This window comes from Corapipo altera, unplaced genomic scaffold (assembly GCF_003945725.1).
Source record: "Corapipo altera isolate COAL_440 unplaced genomic scaffold, ASM394572v1 23b, whole genome shotgun sequence".
NCBI classification, from domain to species: domain Eukaryota; kingdom Metazoa; phylum Chordata; class Aves; order Passeriformes; family Pipridae; genus Corapipo; species Corapipo altera.
In genome coordinates this window covers 4,661,058-4,686,065 of record NW_020884885.1, presented here as the reverse complement: position 1 = coordinate 4,686,065, position 25,008 = coordinate 4,661,058, and the positions used below count along the sequence as shown (strand labels likewise).

At 47.2% G+C, this 25,008-nt stretch overlaps 1 protein-coding gene across 7 annotated transcripts in view; it reads left to right on the top strand.

Annotated features, from left to right (window-relative positions):
• The window catches only part of SLC8A3 (solute carrier family 8 member A3), a 114,218-nt gene that overhangs the window by 79,404 nt on the left and 9,806 nt on the right, over positions 1–25,008 (top strand). For 2 of the 7 annotated variants that reach the window (XM_027642080.1, XM_027642076.1), the window contains 2 exons: positions 9,190–9,296; positions 20,212–20,229. In XM_027642080.1, the coding sequence (XP_027497881.1) occupies positions 9,190–9,296; positions 20,212–20,229 (125 nt within the window). Of the gene's footprint in view, positions 1–9,189; positions 9,297–10,705; positions 10,810–20,211; positions 20,230–25,008 lie in introns of those variants that run through there. The other 5 variants (XM_027642081.1, XM_027642075.1, XM_027642079.1 and 2 more) reach the window with 5 other exon arrangements.

Genomic DNA, 25,008 nt, shown 5'->3' with positions numbered 1-25,008 from the left:
CCTTTCTGAGAGAAAAAGGGCAGAGTCTTCTCAGTGAGGTTGTTCCCCTGGGAACCTGCCCAAGGTAGGGAGGAGAGAAATGTCTGCACCCAGGGCCCTGGCAATGCTTTGCACTTACAACAGGCTGATACCCACCTGAACTGTCTGGTTTCATGGGCTGCCAAGTTGAATTATTGCTTGTACAAGACGTACTTACTGTACAGACCTCAACAAATAGCTCCACAGGCTGTTCAAATTTTGTCTGTTCTCCCCTGGCCCAGAAGCATCAAGTCTCATAGGGTCAGGAAGAAAAAGCTGACTTGCAGCAGGCCAGGCAAGGGCCCCTCTGTGTCTGTACACACAGCTTCAGTACTTAGACCCAACAGTCTGAAAGGTGATGCACAGATTAGCCTAGATTTCTTTTCTTTTTTTTTTTTTTTTGAGAGGAATTTAAGCAAAGATTATAGCTGAACCTGAAAATGTTTAATAGAGAAAAAATAGCTTTATTAAACTGAATAAAGAAAAGAAGACCTGTGGAGCTGGGCTATTATGCTTGTACAACACAAATAGCTCATGGATCAGCAATATAGACTCAGCTGAGAGAAGAGGGATTTAACAAACAGTAGTTTTCCCCTTTTTGAAGAAATTCTTAACAAACTGTGGCATCTTTCCATGAAGAACCCTGTATATTAGAACATTTTATCATGTTTGAACAATGTGAGATGTAGAGTGCTTTGGAAATCTTGTCTGATAGGGCTGACTGCATTATGGAACCTCCTGAAGCATTTTTGGTGCTTCCCTACCATGCTTTTTCCAGCTCTTCAGGGCTTCCAGCTTGAGTGTGACACATTTATCATTCCCTAGCTTTGGTGCTGATTCCCATGGCTGATGCATGGATATACCATATCTCTTGAGTTGCCCTGAATAACAGAATAACACATCAGATACTTAAGGATTTTTTTCCAAGACCTGGAAATGCTTAATGGGCTCACTTGCAACTTAGCAGCTCTGATTTCTCATTGCCTGTACAGTTACTTGCACTGGTACAAAGTAGGTGCAAAACACTGTCATGTGAAGTTGGCAGCATTTCATATCTCTTTGCAGTGTTGGGTGGGAGTGGAAAGTGAGGGCTGGGCTGCTGTGCAGGAAACAGCAGGAAACACAACTGAAAAGTGAAGATGACCAGAAACACAAAATGACCCCTTTAGTATTGTCATCTGGGATGGAGGAACCATAAGAGTTAGGCAATTTATTTTTTTTTAAATTTGGATTGATCTTTTTACCAGCTATCACTATAAATCTTTGACCGGTAACACTTTAAAGTTTTCTAATGCAAGTAAAGACTTGAAAAAATAGGGCTTTTAGTCTTGGCTATGTCCCTTTAATTATCATGTGTCAGCTACTGAAGCATTTTTAATAGTTCTAATGGAAACATGAGCCAATTTACTAATTAGCCAAGATTACATGAGGAATACACAAAAGGAAGATGTCTTTCTGAGTCAACATTTCCTCCTTTATCCCTTACAGAGATCTGGTGTGATGTGAACAAAGTACACTGCTAACAGCCAGCTGGGCAGAGCCCTTGAGCTCCTGGTGGTCCTACACGGAGTCCCACACAGTCACGGGGAGATGGGCATGAAGGACCACACAAGACTTTGGACAGGGGTCATTGTCTACACTTCGGGGTACAGCCACGTCTTGTATGGTGTCTTCTTCAGTGGACCTTTTCCCTCCTCCCTGTGACCCTCTGTAGCAGAGCTGGATGTTTCTGTTCCTGGCCCTCGCAGGAATGGAGCGGAGGTCCCTTGTGTGCTGCACGTTTGGCTGGGATAGGGTCTTGCAGAGGGTAACCTTGACTCTAGGCCACCTGGGCCAGTCCCAGATCCCGTCTTTGTTGCAGGGACTGCAGGGGCAGTGCCAAAGTTTCTTCCTGCTCCCACCTCGTCAGTCTGCGTGGACTTTTTAGGGGTAAAGAGTTGAAATATGGGGAAAGATTGTCCAGAAAACCATCTTTCCCATGTGGCTTTCAGAAAGTAGTTGGGCAAACACCTACCTGTCAGGAACGACTTGGTGGAATGGCTCTGCCCAGAGGCAGGGTGATAGCAGTTGCTTGCTGACCTATTTTCTGAGGTCTTTTGGTTCCCTAATGACATAATGGAACTTTGGCAAGGAAGAGGAGATGCCTTACAGAAGTGCACAGGTCCCTTTAAATGGGAACCACATCAGATGAAGCAAAACAAGTTGATACTCATATGAATAAGTGATGTGTCCACCACCACTTCAATCTCTCTCTGCTCTCTTCCCTCACCTTTCTGGCTGCATCACTGTAGCATCTTCCACATGAGGAGTTCAAAGGAAGTAGGGATTGTTCCCTATCAAGTCCCTGAGAGAAATATGGATCACAGGCACTGTATGGATATGGAAGTATCCACTGATATGGAAGTATCAACTGATTTGCTTGTATGTTTTCAGGGTGCCAGGAGAAGTACATAGGTCATATGGTGATTGGCACTGTGAAGAACCTTATTTTAATGATAAGATGATAGTTATCTGATGATAAGTTATCAGTTGATTTTAATTATAAGATAACTAGTTACCAACTGGTTATCCCATAAGCCAACTTGAAGACAAAAGAAAAAAATCTCAATTTCTGAGGATGGTTTCTGTCTGTGATACTTTATAGCTGACTGGCCCAGTAGTGAGACTGTCAGGCTGTCCCCCATGTTCTTGCTACAGAAAGTGGGATAACTCTTGCACAGCTGCTCTTCCAAGGTCCTCATGAATGACACAGCCAGTTCCTGGAAACTGGCCCACAATGGCTTGTCTCCAGCTTCTGTACTAGCACCAGTTCTTCTGTAACTCAGACATCAGCAACTTGCGCATCAGTGATCTGCTCGAAACTGTTTTCTGACAGTTCATCTATCCTGTTGACATCTGCTTAGTTAATTGGTACCAGCATCTAATATGACCTTAAAGGCACCTTCAATTCTGACCTTTCTGCTAGAACAAACTGGGACCATTGCCAGTGGCTACAGCTGGATGCTTGAAAACCTGTTCCCCCTTCCACAATCCCCATGGGAGCCGAAAAATCTTTCACGAACATGAGCTTGAGCCCAACGTGCAGCCTGCCTGTCTTGGTCATAGTCTGGATAAGTTTCTGAATTACCATGATTTCCTGTTGAAATTAAGATGACTCAGCACCTCCTGTCTTTAGCTGTGCTGTGCTACAGCATAATTCTTTGCTTCAGAATGGCTTTGGTTGTTACTCTGGCTTACTTGATGTGCAGCTTCTTGTGACAGTGTGCATCAAAAAAAGGGCTTCTCTTGCTGGCTTCTTCACCTTTCCTGCGAGCACTGTCACTTTGCTCTGTTAAATATCCACCTCCCAGTGAACTGGGCAAAGACAGTTAATTCCCTCTGGTTTGCCTCAAATGCCCACCATAGCCAGCCGGTCAAGGGAGATGATTGTCCCACTTTACTCTGCACTGGTGCAGCCTCACCTTGAATACTGTGTGTGGTTTGGGTACCACAATATAAATAGGACATTAAGCTACTAGAGAGCATCCAAAGGAGGGCCATGAGGATGGTAAAAGGTCTGGAGGGGAAGCTTTATGAGGAGTGGCTGAGGTCACTTGGTCTGTTCAGCTTGGAGAAGAGGAGACTGAGGGAGGACTTCGTTGCAGTCTACAACTTCCTTGTGAGGGGAAGTGGAGGGCCAAGTACCAACCTCTTCACTCTCATAACCAGTGGACAGGAGTTGAGGAAACAGCATGAAGCTGAGTTGGAGGAGGTTTAGGTTGGACATGAGGAAAAAGTTTTTGACCCAGAGGGTGGTTGGGCACTGGAACAGGCTCCCCAGGGGAGTGGTCACAGCACCAAGACTGCCTGAGTTCAAGAAGCATTTGGGCAACGCTGTCAGGCACATGGTGTGATTCTTAGGGTGTTCTGTATGGGGCCAGGAGTTAGACTTGATGATCCTGGTGGATCCCTTCCAACTCAGCATATTCTATGATTCTGTGACTTCTCTATAAGGTCTTCTACCACAGTGAATAGGTCATATTTGTAGCTTCACATTGAAACCTCAACCCAGTGCAGAACTCTGGGGAAGGGTCAGACTGCTTTGAACTTCATGCTGCAGGGATGTGAATCCACAACAAATCAGACGAGGATTTGTCAAGGTGTGTCAAGAACACAGTGGCTTGACCCAAGGTGTATCACTAATGATTCACATTAATGAGTCACTGAAGATCTCCTGGTACATCTCACTACCCAGAGATGTTTACCTTGCTGTCCTGGCTGCTTCTCATTCTGGCTAACAGCATCCCACCATGGACTGTAAATTCTGCCCTTGCACAGCCCTGCCTGTTTCAGTGGTATACACTATATGATATCTCCTGACTTGCACTGTTTTTAGAGCTGAGCTTTATTTCACATTCCAAAGTCACATAGACACACACAGACACATCCTCTTAACCTCCTCGGCAATAATTCCTGCAAACGAGAGTGTCCACACAGAGAGATACTCAATATTTTCTAGCACATTAATCAAATAACCATCCAGTTGTTGTCTTGTGTGTTGGAAGTGGACGTGTTGTCAAATAAAATGATTTTATATATTATCCTCTGTACTTCCCAGATGGGGAATTTAGCAACATCATGTGCGCAAAGTCCTTTAGGAGAAGATCGATGTCTATTCATTTCATCTTCTGTTGCTTACTCAGGGAAATCTTATTCTTAATGTTGCTCCCCAGAGGAGCTTTTCCATCCCTAACTTTTAAAATCAGTGGTTGTTTCTAAGTGCATGTTGAAAGGAGAGCCTGGACTGCCATCATCTGAGGGCTGTTGGTGGCAGCTTGCAATGACCTCAGAGAAAAAGAAGGAAGCAAGCAGCTATCTTGACTTCTGTATGGCCAGGTTTTCCTCGGGAATGCTGGCTTTTGACTTGTCTGGCTATGTCACAGCCCAAATTGAAAGCATTGCTCCATCTGCTGAAAACACCACCAAGGCCTGAATTAAAGAGCTCTTCCCATCACTATATCGTGCAGGGATTGAGATTGGACTGTACTGTGGCTTGGTGCTGGTGGTGGAGCTTTGTGTTTACAGAGTGGCTCCTTGCCGCCAGGAGAGGCTTTTGGATGGTCTCTGTTGTTCTCTGCTTTTGAGGTCTCTGACATATGTCTTGGCCACAGTCAAGCTGTCAGGGAGAAAGAGGAAGGCTGGAAAGTGTCCTCCTTTCCTCATGTGAAACAACCAAAGGCTGGGGAATGAAAGCTGCTCAGCTGAGCAAGGTAGGCTTCAGACTCCTTACTTCCCATCGTGGTGAGCATGCCCATCAGGGCAACTGCACTGTCAGCCCCTTTCATGCTCGCCTCTGCCTCCATTAATTTCAAGAAGCTGTCACGATGTTCTCCCAGCAAAACGTTCCCAAGCCTCCTGCTCCCACACACTCTCTGCCTCTTGGTGTCCTTCTGTCACATCTCTCACATTAACGTGATGTATTCCCAGGGCAGTGTTACACTCCAGCCCTTCTCTCCATCCATTTCCTCCATTCTTCATGCCTTCTGAGGAGGCAGCTCTCAATGTTGCTGCAGGTAAGAGATGAGATTGTGCGGGAGCAATCTGTGTTTTGGCCTCCAGACAACTTATGACAGCTCAGGATGCAACTGTAGTTACAGTTGCTTTAATAGTCCTGGAGAGGAGCAAGATGCTTGCAGTGGGTAGGGAAGCTACAGAGCCTGGGAAAGGGCAGCCCTCACCAGCCACGTTGGGCTGGGAGGGGTGGCCTGATGGGCCCCATAACCCCCCTCTGTCAGCACTGGCTTTTCTGTGGTGACAGTCATGGGAACAGCCAGCCAGCTGAGAGAAGTGTACTTCCCCTCAAGGTAGCAAGCCCAGCCCCATGCCTCCATCTGTGCAGGCTGCAGAGTGGCCCGGGAGCGGGAATGCTGCTCTTTTCTCTGCCACAAAATCCCAGTGAAAGGTTAACCGCTCCCCATTATGTGGTACTGCGCCTGTGAGCCCTTATCTACCTTCCCCTGGCACTGCACAGTCCTTGCCAACTTCTGCCCTGCTCCTTTCCTCTTTGGAAGGGGACGGCTGGCAACACTCTGGCTCTGGAACAAGAGTGGGCAGTTTGGCTCCCATCATCCCTATCCCACACCACCTGGGTCCCCAAGCCACATGGGCCACACCTCTGGGCTCCTGCTCTGGGTCCTGAAAGCTTTAACAGTGTGGAGGACCTGCTGAGCACTCATCGCCTCTCAACAAAACTGGAGAGGTCGGGCACCACCTCTTTTGAGATTCAGTCAGTTGGGATGAGGGGGCACCTGTATCCATGCAGGGCACCTGTGGCTTTGGTCTGTCACTTTGGTCTGTCCCTGCCCTGTTGTTTCAGAGCTGGGTAAAAGGTCCTTTTCTCCTTCACAGCTTGTAGCAAAAGAGGAAACCAGAACTTTACTGGATTGATCACCAAATTCAGATTCTCTTTTTGGAAAAGTCACCTGAGGCTTGAGTGTGTGGTAATGGTCCAGATCACAGCAGAGCTGAGCTGGTCTAGGAGCCCAGAAGGTTTTCACTTCTGTATTCCTGACCCAAGGGGACCTGCTTTTGAAATCCAGCATTTTATCATGTTAGCCTCTAGGGATCCCCAGCATGTTTTCTTTCTCTTTCTTGACTGTTTTTATCTTCTTTTTTTTTTTTTTTTTACATTAAAAAAGAGTACTCTAAGGACTTCTCACCACTGTGGAACTATTTAGTAGACCATGTAGAGCATCTTGTACTTAACAAAATGTACACATAGTGAATCATTATTTCATCAGTCCACAGTTTGGACAGAAGGAAGGAAGAAAAGGAAGCAAAGAAGGAAGGTTGTTATATGAAAACAAACTGAAATGGTATACATGCATAATATTAATTGCATAAAGCCTTAGAATAGCTTTGTTGTGATAACTAAGGTTGCTCACAGGAAACATGGTCTGTGGTATTTTTTTCCAAATTTTTGCAGACAGGCAATACTGAGTGTTTTGAAGCTTCTAGAATGGAAAAACCATAAGCAATGGTACTTATGAATAGGATTTTTAAAAGCAGCCCGTGTTCAGGAAGCACTGGCTGCTTTTGAAAATCCCACCTTCTGTTTTGTAGTAATGAGCAAGGAAAAGATCAGAGCTATGAATCAGCTGTAGATTTAACTCAGCAAATTGAACAAGCTGTGCAAAGTATCAGGGGCCCTGACAACATCTGGTTCAAAAGGCAAATTCAACCTCTCCAACAAAATTGCAAAAAAATCATCATGATGAAGTCTTAGCAGAGTGGCAACATTTACACCAGAGATGTACCATTTCAAATCCTATATCCTTCAGGCTGGATTAGCAGAGATTGAAAGGGTCTAAAGAAGGGAAAGTAGGCTTGCTGGCATTGGTGCAGGGTATAGGTAGAGCAAGCACTGGCAAAAATAAAGATGATTTAGCTTAGAAAGAAGAATTAGAGGTTATTTGTCCTGCATATTCCTGCACTGATGGGTATGGCAGAGGTTGTATGCCATCATTTGAAAGACGAGGTTTGGGACCAAGATCAAAACTAGAGTCAGCACAGGGAACAGGATTTCCACAGTTGGAGTGCAGGAGCAGTTCTAACTTGAGGGTCAAATTGTAGGATGACCAGTTAATTTTGTGGTCATTAATGCTATCACTAGGAATGCAAGCTACAGGGATGACATGCGATCAGTTCTCCTATTCTCTGTTGTGAAATGGTTATTTTCAGGAGGCTGCTGGCAGTGACAGCATCCCCAGGATGAGGATTGCAGCATCCCCAGGATGCTGTGGGATCAAAGATACTGGGTATATTTAGTGCCAAGGGCTACAGGCTGAGGCCCATAGAGATTTCAAGCTTGGGGCTATTTTTCCAGACTCTGTGATTGCCAGTCCTGCTTTTCTCCTCCTTCCCATCCCCAGTCAAGACTAATTGTGCACAACATGACCTGGGGCTGATCTGAATGTTGAGGATGAGCAGGAAGGAAGGAGAGGTCATAGCCACAGGGCTATGTGTGGGTACGTGTGTAGGAAGCGGGTAGTCATTCACTTGTAGGAGGGGGCAGCTGGCCTGTGGCTCCTGGGGCAGTTGTTTTGGGGTAAGGAAAATGCTTTTTATGTGGAACTGACTTTTGGTTTAATGAATGCAGTTCCAGCTTGGGGCTGGGGCCAACTGGAAGTCCAGGAGCCCCAAGATGACAAGCATATATGCCCATTCAGAGCAGTTCCACCTGCAGACAATGTTGTATTTAAGAGGGTGTGAGATGAGCTCAGAATCTAAGTACCAATCTCTTCAGTCATGAGTGAGGGATGGAACTGAATGAAGCTTTGCAGCCACTGGAAAAGTAAGGGGAGCACAGGGGTCATTTTGGGCCTGCAACAGTCCTGACTGTAAGGAGGCAGTGAGCCTTTGAGTCACTTCCATTGTTCTCTTTGGGTGTGAAAGCTGCAGGACAGTAACCTCTGCATAAGGCATGTATTTATTGTGAAGGAAACCATGGCACGGTGAGCTCTTCTTTTCTTACAAAATGCTTTGAGAACTTGTAAGAAATTTGCCAAAGGAGAGACATAGGATGTGCTGCCTGGCTGCTCCAGCAGCCAGCACCTCTCAGAGCAGACCCATGAAGCTATCCCTTCAGCAGCTAAGGAACTTGCTTCACCTAGAGCTCCCTCTGACATGAATTACATCAGAGCAGCAGGTTGCAGGGTTCTCCATGACCTGTGGGGCCAGCAGGCATCTGCCAGGCCAGTGGGTGTTGCTGGCAGGGAGGCAGCAGCATGGTGCCTGTGGGGTATGTGTGCTTGTGTGGCTGCTGTTGCCTGTGTGTGAGGGGGGGAGGATGGGGATGTAGCAGGATGAGGGAAGCCTGCTTCTCTGCTGGCCATCAGACCTACTGCCCACAAGCTGAGCCCTGAGCCGGTTTGCTGGGGGATCAGAGCTGGTTTTGTCTAACTTCACTCTGCACAGTGTGGCCTGCCATTCTGCCTTTGGGTTAAACAGAAAATTGGCCAGTGTCACTTGTAAGAGTGTGGGTTTAGCCTTTCTTAAGGGCCTAGTTGAGCTTGTTCAGTGGGTGAGAAAACTTTGACTCTCTAATGTACCCGTTTAACTCCTTCCTTCCTCCACTTTTGCTTCTCTGTTCCCCTCTCCCCTTTATGACCCTTATTATTTTTCCATCCACAGCAAAACAGTTCACATCAAGGTAATTGATGATGAGGAGTATGAAAAAACCAAGAATTTCTTCATTGAGCTGATGAGCCCCCGCATGGTGGATATGAGTTTACAGAAAGGTGTAGTACTGGCCCTGCAGACTAACATTAACATTCTTCTTTCCTCCTCTCTTCCATCTCCTTCCTCCTCTTGTCCTCCTCTTCCTCTGATGTCTCTCTGTCTCCAACTGCTCTGCCCTAAGCACTGCTGTGCGCGCACACTGTGTCATATGGTACCCATGGGGTGGCATGAGGAGTGATGCTGGGGTGGGGGAGAGGCAAAGTGGTGAGGGGAGCTCAGAGAGAGCTGAGACAAGGATGGAAAGAAGTCATGCTTGTCCATATTTTTGTGGCAACTTGAGAGGGACTTTCTGCCATCGCCACTGAAGGGCCCAATCAAATTTTGTAGCATCAGTGGGAAGATGCTAGCTAGAAACACATCCAGCATCTCAGGAAATCATCACCCAGTCCTGGTCCTATGGATTGTTCTGGTCACACCTATGTTAGAAAATGACAGGAATCGAGGCCTGGAGTAGAAGCAGCTTTATAACTTCTGAGCAGGCCAAAGGCTGTGCAGCCTCTGCTGTGGTTCCTGCAATGCAACTCTGGGAACAAGAGCTGAGGGCAAGGAGGAGCTGATGCCCCACTTTGGTTCACATGGGGGCTCACAGCAACTGTGTGCATTGCAGGGATACTGGAGGGAGCTAGGTGAACTGGCATCAGGAGGAAGAGACCAACTCCGCTCTAGTGCCCAGGGCATTTCCTTTTAAGCCTTGGAGGCATTTTAGTCCCATTGAGTCCCCTGTGAGGTCCCAGCAAAGCTGTTCATTCCCTGGGAAACCTGAGTTCTCATTTGGGGAAGAGGCTAGGAAGAAGAGATAGACACTATCAAGGAGAGAAAGCCATAAGATGTGTAATTTTAAAAATAGAAGGTAGAACTGTCAGCCTCCTTTGCAGCTGACAGAGCTGTAGCCCACCAGCAGAGACCCACCTCACCCCACTGGGGAATGTGCCTTTCTCTTCTCCTCAGGCTCCCAGCCCAGAGTCCCTGCAGATTTATTATTAATTGTGAGGATATTATTATTGTATTTATTATTAATTGTGAGAAGCCATTGATCTTCCAGCCTAAACACAGTGGGTACCTCAGGGTGGTGGTCCCTGGTAACTTTCAGGCAGCTGATACCCTTTCCATTACCATCTGACACTGAAAAAATATGCGCTACAGAAGTTGCCTTCCACTAACCATCAGCAAGGTCCCTCTCCTCTTTTCTCTCCCTCTGTCCTCACTCCCTTGCCAGCCCCCTCTAACCCTAACACCCTTCCGCTCCCCAAGGAGCAGCTGCTACGGATGCCCTGTGTCCAACATGCACACTGCCCCGGAGGGGAAGGGGCTGTGTGCCAGGAGCCCACGCCGCCTCTGCTGCTGCTGCTACCTTGCCTCCAGCCAGCCGACCCGCTGTACACGGTTGTCTCTCTTGTTGTCCCTACAGGAAGACCATAAGGGTTAAGATAGTAGATGAGGAGGAATACGAAAGGCAGGAGAATTTCTTCATTGCCCTTGGTGAACCGCAATGGATGGAACGAGGAATATCAGGTGTGAGATCCTTTTTGAAAAAAATGAAAAAAGAAAAAAATCAGAATCAAGTATCCAAACCCCAAATCTAGAAAATATAACCTTCTTTCTCCTCCTTACCCTTCCTCCTTTTCTCCTCCTCCTCCTGTAGAGGGCTTGACTTTTACTTTCTGCCCTCCTGTATTCTTGCTCTCACCCTGTTTTGGTGTCGTCTCTACCTTTTAGAGCCCAGCTTACTTCTGATCCTCTTTTTGTGCAATGCTTGAGCCTCGGAAGCTGTATTATTTTGATTGGGTTTCCTTGTCTGGATCTGTTTTTCGTTCTGAGTGCAGCTTTGCTGTTCTCCCTGCTCCTGCTCCTTTGCCAGGACTTTGGGGAACGTGAAAGACAAGAGAAGGGTGTAATGCATGGCTACCCCTTCAGCTCCTCCTGTACTCCCCTGTCCTTCCCTCTGTTGTTACCTCCAGTGGCATTGCCTTGGTACTCTTGAGTCTCTATGATGTGCAGCAAAAAGTCCATAGGAGAAGAGGAAAGGTGTGAGATAACTAGTTTTGCTTTTTTTTTTATTAAATGGTTCTTCATGTCTTCCATCTGAAAAACCCCTTTAATGTGTCACAGACAATCACAATCTGTCATGCAGAGACTGTGAAGCTCTGCTGAAGTCCTACTTCATCAGCAGTGAGACCCAGGATCTCCCATCAGACCAGGATCATAGTGGGAATAACCCCAGACTTACAATTGTGCCTTGCCTACATGTATCTTTGTCCTTGTCCTATGTGTTTGATCTCTTTCTCACGGAGTCTTACCAGTGGCTTCACCAGCTTTAGGATGGCCTGGGAGGGCCAAGATTTAAACAGAGGCACTTTTCAAAAGGGAATTCAAATCCACCTTCTGGGTTTCTGTTACAGAGTAGAGTCAGATGTGTGAACCCATGGCCTTATTTCTGCTCCCATGTGCTACTGCCGGTGATGGAACACCTGGCAGTTGCTCGTGCATGGCACGGCTTATCTCGCCAGCACAGCAGCTGCCCTCTGGCCAGTCTGAGCTCCCATGCATGGCTCTGTAAGATGTCCAGGATAGGCACAGGTTGCATGAGCAATGTAATAATGTAAACCCATAGTTTTAATGCCATCAGACCGCCTCCTGCAGCCCGGAGGCAGTGAGGGGCATCAGATTTCTGTCGAGCACAGGCCCTCAGGTTTCACCAAAGTCCAGATGCCCTTGAGCAGAAGCACAACTAACCTACCGTATCCAATGGAAGTATGTCCCAGCAGTCAGTTGCCCTCCAGGGTAAAGATGTGAGCATGGCTTCTAGGTAGAAGTTGTCTGACCTCAACTTGTAGCCACTAGTTATTTCCGTACTTTTCTCTATCGCATGAAAGAACAATATAGCGCCGCAGCTTCTGTGCAGGTATCTACTCACTATACCCAGAGTACACTCAGATTTCTTCTTGGGTGTTTAAGGAGATTAAGCCCTTTAAATCTGTGTAAGCAAAGTGTTCAGCCCTGGATCAAAGTCTTCAGTCCTAGAACCACACTGGGGTTCTCCTCTCCACATGTGCCTCTTCCCATCTGTGGGTTTTCCACCTCCATCTCAGCAGGTACAGGATGAAAATCATGGGCATCCGTCTCTCTCCTGCTTATGCACTTGTCAGTTTGGAGCATCACACTGAATTTTCTGCTCAGCTGTCTGCTCTCTGTGAGTCCTCATTTCTAAACAATGAGCTTTAGGATACAGAGTCAGGATTGGACTAGTTTTTGTGAAGTTTCACATTTCTTTTTCCCATGTAGGAGGTCACATTGCATCTAGCTGAATAAAAACACGTATTTGAAAAAAATCCAAATGGCCCCAAGTGGCCACCCTAAGGTGGTTCAGTTGTAAAATGTCCTCATTATTATTAGGACTGCAAAGCCAGTTTGCTGTATCATATGTGTCTCGTTTACACCAACATCAGCTAGAGTCAGTGGGACAATCTGATTTGCAACAGGCAGAGAGGAGATCAGAGCTGGACTAAGTGATTTGCAGCACAGAGCCTGCAGGCCAGGGGGTGAGTGTGCACCCTCGGATGGACCCTCTTTGCCTAGAGGAAGTAAAGGACCATGCCAAAGAGGAGATGCAGTGCCCTGGTTGGCCTCGTTAGAGAAAAGTCAGAGTGAGAGCACCATGATTTTAAAATCTAAGAGGTGGGAGATTAAATTGCATTTGTGAATGTTGCTGGCACAAGGTGGCACAGTCGCTACACTAAGTCCAGGGCATCTGAAAAGATCCCCAGCTCCATAGTGCTGCACACTGTGGCATCTCTCGTGAGCATCTCTGGTGAGTGTACCTTGTGCTTGGGATGAAGAATAAGGAGCTACATGAGGCTTTCCCATAGAGAGCATTGTGAGCAATCAACAGCAGATGCTGTGGCCAGCAGCTTCATGGAATGCATGCTTGAGTGGCCAGCTCCTGGCAGAGAGGAGGCAGCCCGGGAGGTGCACAAGCTTGCACATGCTCAGGCATCATGTGACGTGCTGTACAGCACTGGGAAGGGATGTTCATGCTGACTCCTGCCCATGTGTTTCTGCCAGCATCATGCCATTGTAGGGAAAGAGTTCAGGTGGTTTATTTCTTGCAAAGCTGATCAGCTTTGACTCACGACTGATCAGCTCCATGGGCTGCAATGTCTGCACAGTCACTGCAGAGCAGACAGGCCCCCCACAGTGCTGTGCACGTGCTGCCATTACCCGTACCCACAGACAGGGGGAAAGTCCTACACCACAGTCACCTAGATGGAACTTTGCTTGGTTTTGTTGTGATGATGAATGTCCCCCCCCCACGACTCACATGACAAAGGCAAAGCATAGCTCCTGCCTCTCCTGGGGGGGATCCAGGCCCAGTTGCTTTTGAAGAAGAGTCTCTCTGGGTTTTGGTTACCCATACATTTTTTTTCAACGCTGCAAAAAAGTGTGTTTCTTCATGGTGTGTCCTTGTTTTGTTGTTACTTGCCATTTAGCTGTGTCCCACTGAGCCTGTGCCTAAAAGAAGCTGTAGGAGTATTGATGTTCTCAGACAGCTCTTCATAGTGTCTTCAAAACATCTCTCCTGCCTGCTCTAGAAGCAGGGCAGTGTTGGACATCTCAGATGAGTGGCAGTTGTTTTTGAAAGTAATCTGCAATCCAGGTCACACAGAGACAGCCAGTCCATCACAGTTGTGCCTGCACTACCATAGCTTTGTGCTGAGGGCCTGTACCCACCCCAGGACCTCTCCATGCAGAGGGTAGCTCCCAGCTTACCTTGGGGATACAAGCTAGGTGGCAGTGATGAAATCAGGGGTGAAATGTCCCTTCAAAGGATGGTAGAGGCGACAGCAGGGATGAGTAGTATGTGGTTTTCAAACCAGCCTGGAGCAGAGTTTGAATGGTTTATTTTGGGATGCAGAACTTGGTCCGGAGCCTTATGCTATTCAGACCCAGCGTGCTGTCCTAAGGGTACCTGCACTGCTGCTGGCTGCGGTGGCAGTGGTTTCTGATAGACATGCAGTGGAGGAGGATGGAAGGTGAGAGCCGGGTTTGCTACCATGCGGTTGATTTGCATTAGTGTCTGTGCTGTCCTGTACACCTGCTGATACAAAGCAGTCACCTCCACTCAAGGGAACTTCTCCTTGGCCGTGATCAGAGCTGTGGGGCAGAGGAGTCTGCAGGAGAGTCTCTGTGAGGGCCAGAGCTCAGCATGAAATTCATTCTAAAGTACCTGTGGTAATCCAAACACAAGTTCCTGTCTTCAGGTTGATCACAGCTTGCAAAACACAGAACAGCCACTGATACAGCCTTTTAGCTGAAACATTTTGCATCATCTGCAGATGCTGTTCTTTACTCTTCACCCCCACTTATATCAGAGCTGTGCTGCTTTGAGCCTTGGGACATTCAGTTCTTAACCCTTGCTATAAGGAGAGCTCACCACCTACTCCTGTTATATAAATGCTACATCTACAACACAAAACTTTGTCTTGCAGCTCATCTGTTCTTTTTCACCAATCACTTTCTGCAACTGGAGTTTTTCAAAGCCTTTCTGATCATCCAAACAAATCACATCAAGTAGTCTTACTATAGCAGCTCTTTTGTTGATGTGCTCCAGTAATTCAAAGAGATGAGAATAGATCTGAGATTGGTATCTTGCTAGCCTGGCCTGTGATGAAGAGCGATACCAATACTGGTAGGGGCATATCAGATGCACAGAGCACTGGCAAAGATGGCACTTGCTGCAAGCTTGTTATATTGAAGTAAATTAGGAAAAAGAAATCAAAGAGAGACTCATGTTCTTTGCTTGACAAAGATGGTAAGTGTTGCTTTTCTCTATACTCCTGGCTATTTCCCAGGTTTCCTTACTTCTTTTGTCCTCTCCATTTCTAAGAAATTAATCTTCGAAACCTTATCTCACCTTTCCTACATATGCACAGCCATGTATACTGAATCTCTGCTTACTGAGTGCTGCAGAACTTTGAAACCTCCCATCACTCTGAACCACAGTTCTGGCCATCCTTTTCTCAGCACCTTTTTAAAGGCTTTCTGCAGTGAAATGAGTCTTTTCCTTTATGACGAGGTGCTGTTTGTTGATTTGACTCTTGCTCTCATGGCAACTCTGCTATTGTGTCAGCTCACAACTGAGAACAAGGATTTTGCTGCTGTCCCAGCAGGATTTTGGAGTAATACTTTCTTTCACTCGTCAGCTTTCACACTTTTTCCACAGCCCTGGATTACAGGAGAAAAACTTGCTTTGCTTTCCCTGGATAAAGTTGCTCTTCTGGTTAAATTGTGGTTAGCCTTAGTGTTGATGGAGCCCAAATGGCAAGTGAGGCTACTTTGGAAGATTTCACTTGACTGCAGATAACATTCAAAATAACATTTGGAAAATATATTACGTGAGGGTAATTGGGAGTCAGCTTGTAAGAATGCAGCTCATGGCACAGCAGTGGAAGATTCAGCCTCAGAACTGATGTTTGAAGGCTGAGTCTTGAGGGTTATGTTTTGTAAAAGGGACTGACATCCTTCATGCAAAGTTTTGATTCAGAAAGCATGTCTCCCATAAGATACAGCTTTGCTGGAAATGGGAGCACGGATGGCTGGTGAACACTATTAAACAGCTTGTTGGCATGACTTGGCTTGGGAAGATTTTGACTGAAATTCTCTCAGCACTTCCAGCACAGATTCAACTGGTGGAGAGAAATCTCATAGCATATCTCCTTTTAACTGAGCAGCACCCTTGATGGGAAAGCTTTGTGCCCCAGAGGAGGATGTGGCTGGGAGTTGCAGAGTAAGGATTAAACTGCAAAGAAAGAAGGGTTCCTAGCTTGGATTGATCCAACAAGTTGTCTATATCAAAATATTGATGAAATTATGTGACTTGGTACAAAGATCCATGCCTGTATAAGATAAGCTGCATTGATCCATGAGCACATGTGCTTCAGTTTTCTGAAGTGTGGGCAGATGCTAAGAAGCTCCTTCTTCCATCAGCTGCTGATGGGAATAGCAAAGAAATGTTAAATTGCTGTTACTTCATTCCCTGAAGGTTTAGTGATTTGCTCGCAGCTCTCTGATTAAACTGAACGCTGGTGATTCTCCTGATAGAGAGGAGTCTCTTGGAGTCTGCAAGAGCTTTGCTATTGACTTCAATAATATCAGCATTCAGGTTAATGCTGCAAAATCTCTGCCTTGTTTAGCCTGTTGAAAAAACCCCATGTTTATAGCTCTTCACAATCTATTAGGAAAACAGTTTGTTCACCTCAGTGAGCAAATCTGGAGGCAGAGCCTGTGGACAGTTACATCTGGAAGATGGGGGTTCCTTATCTCTTTGGGGAGCTGAGCCTGTGGTTTGTATGGTCACTGCATGGTTACCTTTGGAACTGCAGGGGGTGCAGGCAGTGTGTTCTCCTTGCCTTTGGCTTCCTGTGACAGCCCTGCTGTATGACTGAGAGTCTCCTCAAAATCCAGCCTCCTGTCCCTCATTTCAGCTCACCCTGTAAATCCCAGGCCTTTAACAAGGATTCTCTTATCTACACAATGGCTTCCTGGGGTCTTTAGGGATATTGATTAGAAAAGATTTATGTTAATGAAGAATGAGTCCAGAATAAAACATGCAACATGGTCGAATCTCTCTGTAAGGTAAACAGCAGAGAAAAGTATTTCACTATTTAGAAAAAGGCTGGGACACACCTTGTGTTGTAAACTACAGGATTGCTCGATTGCTGGTCTGCTCCCGTCCCAAACCTGGTTCCTCTTGGTTTGAGCTCTTTGGCTTCAGTAGAGTTAAAACAAGAAGGAATTAAATTCCTGATTTGTAACCCACACCAACATGCATGTCACAGTAGGATTTGACCCCAAAGTACCCCAAAACCATACAGATTAAATAGCTTATTAGTAAATAGCTTTTTTAGCAGCTTTTTTAAATTCAGGCATAAATTGTGCAGTTTCAGGGGTGGCAGGGGAAGCAGAGTTCATGCATGCAATTTGGTAATCAAAACCAGGCCTTCAGGGCAGAGAAATTCCAGTAAAGGAGGAACAGGGATCCAGAGTTGAAGGCTTTGGGTCCTCCTGGAAGAGTCAGCATCACCTACCTTGTCTGCAGGCATGCCTGTTTGTCCACAATCACACCATGCAAGAGTTAGGTAAGGGATACTTGGGACTGCTATTTTGGATTTGGCTGCGGAGCTAATTTTTGCAGTTCCCTTTAAGAGTACATGTCAAACCCCTGAGCCTACCTGAGATGCCAGGAGCAATGAGGTGGCCTGGCTCGGCCCCATAAGGAGCGGGATGTCCAGAGCAGTAGTGCAGGAAAGGGAGAGGTGCCCTGAGGAGGACTGGAGGGATGCAGCCTGGGCTGGGGGGGAGTGGAAGGAGGCTTGTTGGATGGGAACAGCGTGGAGGCCATCAGTGAGGCTGGTACAGGTACAGCATCCCCAGATGGGCTGTCAGGAAACATTACAGGTCAGGGCTAAGGGCACATTAGCAGATGCGTGTGCAGGAAGGAAGCTTTAGTCCGTGAAATCATTTTCTTGCTTGCATGCACAGCATTCACTCAGAAATATAAAGATAAAATAATCCCTTGGTGTTCTGCATGCTGTATTCTTGATGTTTCATTCATAGCTTTATAGGCTTCTTCAAATATTCATGTATCATATTATAAGTGAAAGGGAGAAAAATTGTTCTTTTGCAGGCTCACAAGCAAATGGGAAGAAAAATAAACTCAAATCCCAGAGCAGTAGAATAACAGTTTTAAAAAACATGAGGAACCAATGATTTTTTTTAATAACCACAGTAACTTAGGGGCCCAGCAATATTTCATTATATTACATTTGAACGCGAAATTGACCCATTGTACTAATGCTTGTAATTGTAGAAGACAAATTAAATTTCTGCACATTGTCTGGAGAAGCAGAAGACCATGGAATAGTAAGGAGGCCACAGGGCAACCTGAACTGCAGCAGGACAGAGCTACAAGAAGACTCAAGATTCATGCTACAAGGGGCAGAGACAAGCATGTTGGAGGCTTCCTGGCAGAGCTGTATGAAGCACAGGAGATGGTGTGGACAGAGCAAATATCCCATTGCTTCTTGTGGCTCAGTGGCACTGTATGAGCTGCAGAACATATTCACAGGTTTTGACTCTCAAAATGAATTGACCCTGAAAAACAAGGGATGCTCGGCAAGGAGCCTCTTCATTGCCCCTTCCTCTTTCACTGCGCCTCTACCTGCCCGCATGGACAAGATCTCCTAGAGTGCCCACAGTATTTCCAGCTGGGGAGATGGATAGGTGGATGAAGATCTTGACTAGGTCGATGTGTCTCTGCAGACTGTTGGGAAAGCTGTGCCAATGGATGCTGCTCAATGGAGCAAGGAAGTGACTGGGAGTCAGGACTCAGGATGTTTCCCTGGCTCTGCCATGGATGCACAGTGGGACCTTTGATAAATTGCTTAGGAAATCACTTTCAAATGGCACAGATACAATTAGGTGCATCTGTATAAAAGTGCATGCTTTTCAGAGGCCTGAACCGGCAAGTCTGGGAAAATTAGCACTTCTGGACTCCAACCCACTTCTGAGTTTGCAAGATATTCCCTTTAGCTTCTCTTTGCTTGCTTCACCATCTGTCAAATAGGGCTGTTAATACTGACTCAGTATTTGTACAGAGTTTTAAACTTCTGAGACTAAAAGTGCACAATAATAAGTGTTAGTAATTACAATACTGTCATCACATGCAACCAAGGCTTCAGGAACTGGTTTGCTGTTTGAAGGACAGGTCAAAATCAAAGCTAAGGTTCAGAGTTGGTGCTTGGCCTCTCTCAAAGAGGGTTTGGGTTTTTTTGCTATATGGACTTTCTGTAGCTAGTTTGACACTTGGATGTAAGCTGTGGCTTTCTGTGGGTAACACCTAAAAGAGATCCAGCCAGATATTTCTTTGTGACAGGTCTGGGGTGTGGGGAAATCAGGACAGGGGAGGGTCTGCCCAAGGCAGGAAGGGATTTGGGCTGTGTCTGTATTGAAAGTCAGGGTAAGGTCATCCCTTGCAAGGAGCTTTGCCCCTTCATCCTCCTTTCTTCCCACTTCAAATCTCACAGGACCACACAGTCACATTTTAATTTCCTGGCAGGCAGTTGCATCCCGCTATGATGATGGTGAATGGCCTGTGTCCATGCAGCACTGTCTGGCAGACCAGCAATTTGGAGCAAAGAGAGCTAGGAGGACTCAAACAGTGATGCTTTATGTGTGCCTATGCTCCTCTCAGCACCCTCACCCTCTGGGAGTGGTACTTGTCGGGTGTGGGATAGGTGTAGGTGAGCCAGGATGTCCTGGGGGATGATGCATGGCCGTGTTACCCCCTACCCCATTTGACACTGGAGGCCAGCATACATTTTATCAATGCCTCCCTCTGATGATGTTCTTCTCAATGGTCTGCCCATCACCTCCTGGCCACCTTCTCTTCTCAACAACCTACAGCTTTTCTGGGTTTCCTCAGTTGTGCCAAGTCTCGCCACAGCCACACATACCTGGCCAAAGTGGGGGCACCTCCCATGCCTTTGAGTCAGTTTGGGTTGTGTCAGGTCTCAATGGCAAGTGTAACTGCCCCTCTTCCCCCTTTCTCTTTCCCTCCTTGCCACTCCCCAGCTGCATCCCATCCCTCTGCCTTTGCCTGGGGGGAGGGGGTGACTTTGGGGAGCCAGCGCCCTGGTGCTCACTGGTGCACACCAGCCTCCTCTCCATCTTGCTGCTGCAGTGTCTGCTCCCCAGCCTGTGCCCAACATGCAGCCCTGGTGAGCTCGCATGCTGCCTTGCACCATGTCCATTGCTCTCTGACAGCTTTCATCTGCAAAACATCTTTGGCCCTTGAATATTAACTTTTTCCCTCTTTTTCTTCTCTCTCCCTGTCTTTCTCATGTTCTCTCCCCACAGCCCTGCTGCTCACCCAAGGTAAGTGCTTTTTCTTCTTTTCTCTGCCTGCCCTTGCTCTATTTTCATCCCCTTTGGTCAGACCCCGCCATGTTTATGTTTGCTGTGTTGTAGACAACCCCAGCTCATGGTGTTTGTGTCTAGCAGGAACTATTTAAGAGCAATGCATTAAGAAAATAACAGTGATTGATTGACATCTAAGAGCATTTCCCACATTCCAGATTTTCTCCTGCAGTCTGGGGGAAATGACCCAGCCAGAGTCACAAAGCAGAACACGCAACTCTGGCTGTTCTAAAGCTGTGACTCGACCCTCTTTTTGGGCAACTCTGGTGCTTGGGTTGTGCTTATGCACTGGGGTGCATGGGGCTTTTCTGCTGGGGGTGACACTCCTGGGGTGCAGGACATTGTTGTCTGGGGTGAGCAAGGGTGCGAGGCTATGCAGGTGTCCCCTTCCCATGGAGGACCATACATGACCCCTCAAAGCACCCTTGTGCTTTCCACCTTCCATCCTGGGGGGTTCCAGGGGTGTGCCCAGCACCAGGGGAGCACTACTAGGACATGATAAGCACCAGTACCATTTCCCTACTCATCCTCAGCTCTGGCTCTGCACTCTTCATCTCCTTTCCCTGTGCCAGGATTTTATATGCATTAATACTGAGCCCTCTTCCTTGCCTGAAATCCCCATTACACTGGTCTCTCTTTATCCCACTGTGGTGCAATGTACGCCTCCTGTATTTTCATTATTCCTTCAATTCCAGATATGATTACTGTTGAATGTGCACTGAAGAAATATTTGTTAGAAGGCAAGGGCGGGCATGCAGGGTGCAGACAGGAGCTTGAATCTGACACGTTTGCAAGCAGAGCTGAAAACCAAAGCATTTATGGCGCCCAAGCTGTGCTGCAAATCAAACGAGCAGCATCTGCTATGCAGGCTTCAGTCCCTGCTCCTTTTCAGAGGATGCCAAATCTGCTGCTTAGGGGATGTCCAGAGCCCACTGGATATTGGACTAATTAGAAAATTGCTAGTGGCAGGCAGAAATCCCCAGTTCCCCAAATATCAGCTTAGGGTGTTTATGGAAAACTCCTCAGAATGGTTTGGACGATTTCCTTTGTTACCTCTTCAGGTCCGGGAGGACTGGAAATAAGTTGAGCACAGCCTCCTTCCCACTAATTTCATTGCCTTAATTCAGTAGCTGCCTAATTTGATCAGAACCCCTGGAACCAAATAATTTCTATTAAAATAACATAACTTTCCTCTCTGTGTTGTGATCCAGTCTGATTGCTTTTGGCAGCTGTTATTGGAGAACTTGGTCACCAGCTATGGAAAGTTACTTTTCAGTTAATAAGGAAAAGCCTCCCCTCTGTCTGGTGGGAGGCAATCCCTGGGGTGCCCCCTTGGTGAGCTGCCTCAGGGTGCCCTCTGTGCATGTGATGTGTGTTTGACCCCCAGTTCAGGCTTGCGGTGCTCAGCCTCCACATGTGGCTTCAAGCCAGCAGCCAGCCAGCGAGCAGACACGTGCTGGAGTGTCACTCAGCACCAATCACAGCTAATCAGTGGGGAGACAAGTGACATCCTCGTTTAGTCCGTGTCATGTTAGATTTAGGTTACACAGGCACGCAGGAATCTTTGTAAAAAAACCTGCACTATTGAATGTTTCAGTGGAATCTGTCGGTCCCGCTCCTCGTCCCCTCCTTCGTGGAGCAGCTCACACATCTCTTTCCAGGCAGTGCCCCTCTCCTGGAGCTGTGTCCCTGTGACTGCTGGGTGCCCTGGCTCTCCTCTGCAGACCTGGGGCATTCCCCCTCAAGTGGCATCCCTTTGACAGCCCCCACAGTGCCAGCAGCAGCATAGCCCCCACTCATGGGAGTGACCCCCTTTCTTTGCAGAAGCTGTGGGTGTCCCAGTGGATGAGCCCAAGTGGCAGTGCCTCTCTTGTCCGAGGAGCCCTTACCTGGGGGAAATGAGAAATCCTGGCCTTGCCCCCCCTGGCCTTCCAGAGCCCTGGCAGGGAAAATAACTGGGAAGGGCACAGATTCAGCTCAGCATTTGTTTCTTCAAAATGGGCTCTCAGAGCCAGGCTTGCAAGACTGTGCAAAGATTCTGAAAGCCTTGCTTGGCCATGTCCAACTGTCCAATGCCAGCTGTTCAGGCTTCAGAGGACCACTATAGTATAGGATTGCTGTGGAGAGACTTGAGAGTCAAACTTGGGTTGTTTTTTTTTAACTTCTCTGGTGTGTAACCTTCTGTTCTGACACTGGCAATGATCTCTCTGTATACTCTTTATACAGGGAAGTACTCAATATCAAAGTGCACAGGTACTCCAGTTGTCCCCACCTTTGCTATCAGTGGATGAACTGCTCTGATGGTCTTTCCAATCCTTGCAAAAGTCATTGAAAGCCTGTGCAGAACCTTTACTTGAAAGTTCTTGGGCTCAGGTGATTCAGATTCTTAAAGGGATGCAAAATTACCCAAATAGTAGATATGTCTATATCCTAATTTGTACATACTCATCCAGATCAAAGAAAGTATTTCTAAATCTATTTATTTATGCATTAAAACTCCTGGGTCCACTTTGCAGTGGGAAAGACTGGGGAACAGAGACGCCAGTTGTCTGGCCTGTCGGGGACAGTTGTGTCCGCAGCAATCTCAAGGCAGAGCCAGGAGTGCAATAATGCTCAGTTCCCAGCCCTGTGCCTTAGCCTTCCTCTCATGAATGTGCAGCATTTCTCAGTTAGCATTAAGGAATGCTAGGGCATGTATACAGGATGTATCATGTCTCACAAATAGCTTTCAGGGCTAAGTAAGTGGATTCCTCACATTTTAGAAAGCAGCCCAGGCTGCCACTGCTTGTGTGTGTGCATGTGCTTCAGTAAAGGGTATATCCATATGCTAATCTCCAAAGGCAGTGTGTCTTTTAGCCAGCAGTCTTCCCCACTTGTGACTGACAGCTTGACAGTGCTCAGGAGATAAGAACTCATTCATGCTCACTATTTACTTTGTTTAGCCAGGATTATATTTTGCTAAACCACAACAACAAAAAAATAAAATCCCATTTTAATTGTTGTTTTGATTTCTACCTAGCAGAATAGTCCCTAGAAGGGGTGACCTTCATACAGATACATGCCCACTCCAGAAATGGATGGAGACAAGATAGCTCAAGGCGTGTGAAATGGCCTTCATAGCAATCTTTCATGAATACATGCCTGGTTTTAATCCAATTTATTCAGCAAGTGATAGGGAATACCAACTAGTCTATGGCTGCTTGGTAGTCTTGCAGCACTGCCTGTGATGAGCGTCTACCTCTCTGATGGTGTTACAAGGCCTTCCCATTGCCTTTTTCAGCTCAAAAGATGCGGTGGCCAGATTACTCCATGGAAATTGGCTTTATCTAACTTGGATTTATGATGTGTCCAGGAGGCCTACAGGCAATGTCCAGTTGCCATTTGGTCCCCCCCATCTGAAGGAGGTTGAGTGGGCATACACCCATGTAGTATTCTCCAAGAGCAATGCATGATGTGGGAACACTGCTTAGTGCTCCCCTTTCCCCAGAAGAAATACAAGGAGGAGGGGATCTCCTTACAATATTTTGAGCCCAAGAAACTGCCTGTCATGTGCAGATCTGAAAGCACTTTGCAGATCACTGCAGCTCAAGTTCCAGAATGGCCCTGCAGACATAAGTGGAGAGAGACAGACTGAGAGACAGACACGGGATGAGACCTGAGGAGCGAGCATGGCAGGGACATGCCCAGGGCTGCAGAGCACAGCAATGGCAGGACCATAACCGGGAGCTGCCAAGCCCCCTTGTCTGTCATAGCTTTAAGGGTCTGAACAAGGCAGAGTACATGAGAGAGCATGGAATGGTTTAACCAAAAACCTCTCCTTGCTTTCTGCGGGGTCCAGTGCGTAGTGGCTGTCAGCTGTGGCCATTGCTACAGCCTGAGCAAAAGTGGACTTCATCCTCATTCTTCCCACCCAGCCTTTAATCTTATCAGACATGTTGTCTCCCCTGTTTGTAGCTTCTCCTCTCTAACCCATGGGCTCCCTGGCACCCGGAGTGGAGTATCTTGGTGCAGCTGGCACATTACCCCCAACTTGCCTAGCCTCAGCAGCCTCTATGTGCTCCTACAGCCCAGAGAGATTCCTAAGACTTGATGGTAGCACACACCAATGTACCAGGGCAGGCAGGATTTAGGGGACCCCTCTCCAGCCACCTTCCCCTTCCCAGGGAGGAGGTGGAGGCAGCCCAGGAGGTCCTGGCAAGCTCCTGTTCTTGCTACGCACAGCCAGACCTTATCAGACTTAATTGGGGTTGACAGCAGGGAGTCCAAGGAGTCCAGGGTGCAATCCGCATTGAAAAGTAGGTACTGATGCAGATACAAATAGAAATCAGGCTAGTTAATAATTAAGCTGAAGCTCGCAGCATTCACCTTGACAGACTTGACCTTACAAATTAAAATCTTTCTCGCAACACCCAGTCCCCCACCCTTCCCTCTTTATGTTTTATTTATCACAGCCCTCAGTACTCTTATTTGCAGGCTACTGCATGAGGGTGATGTGTGACACACCTCACAGATGTTCTGTCTCTGCTTCCTGGAGGAGCCCTCCAAGGCCCCAGCCCTACACCCAGTCCCTCAGGAGTTGGGGGCCTGTGGCTACCACAGACCATATGGGAGCATGCCCCATGCTTGATGTGGGGACAGCAGCCTCCTGCAGCTCCACAGGCATCCTGGTGCATCCTGCTGCTGGCCAAAGGGCTTCCCTGAAAGGCAGGAGCATTGGGATTGTGCTCTGTCACTGGG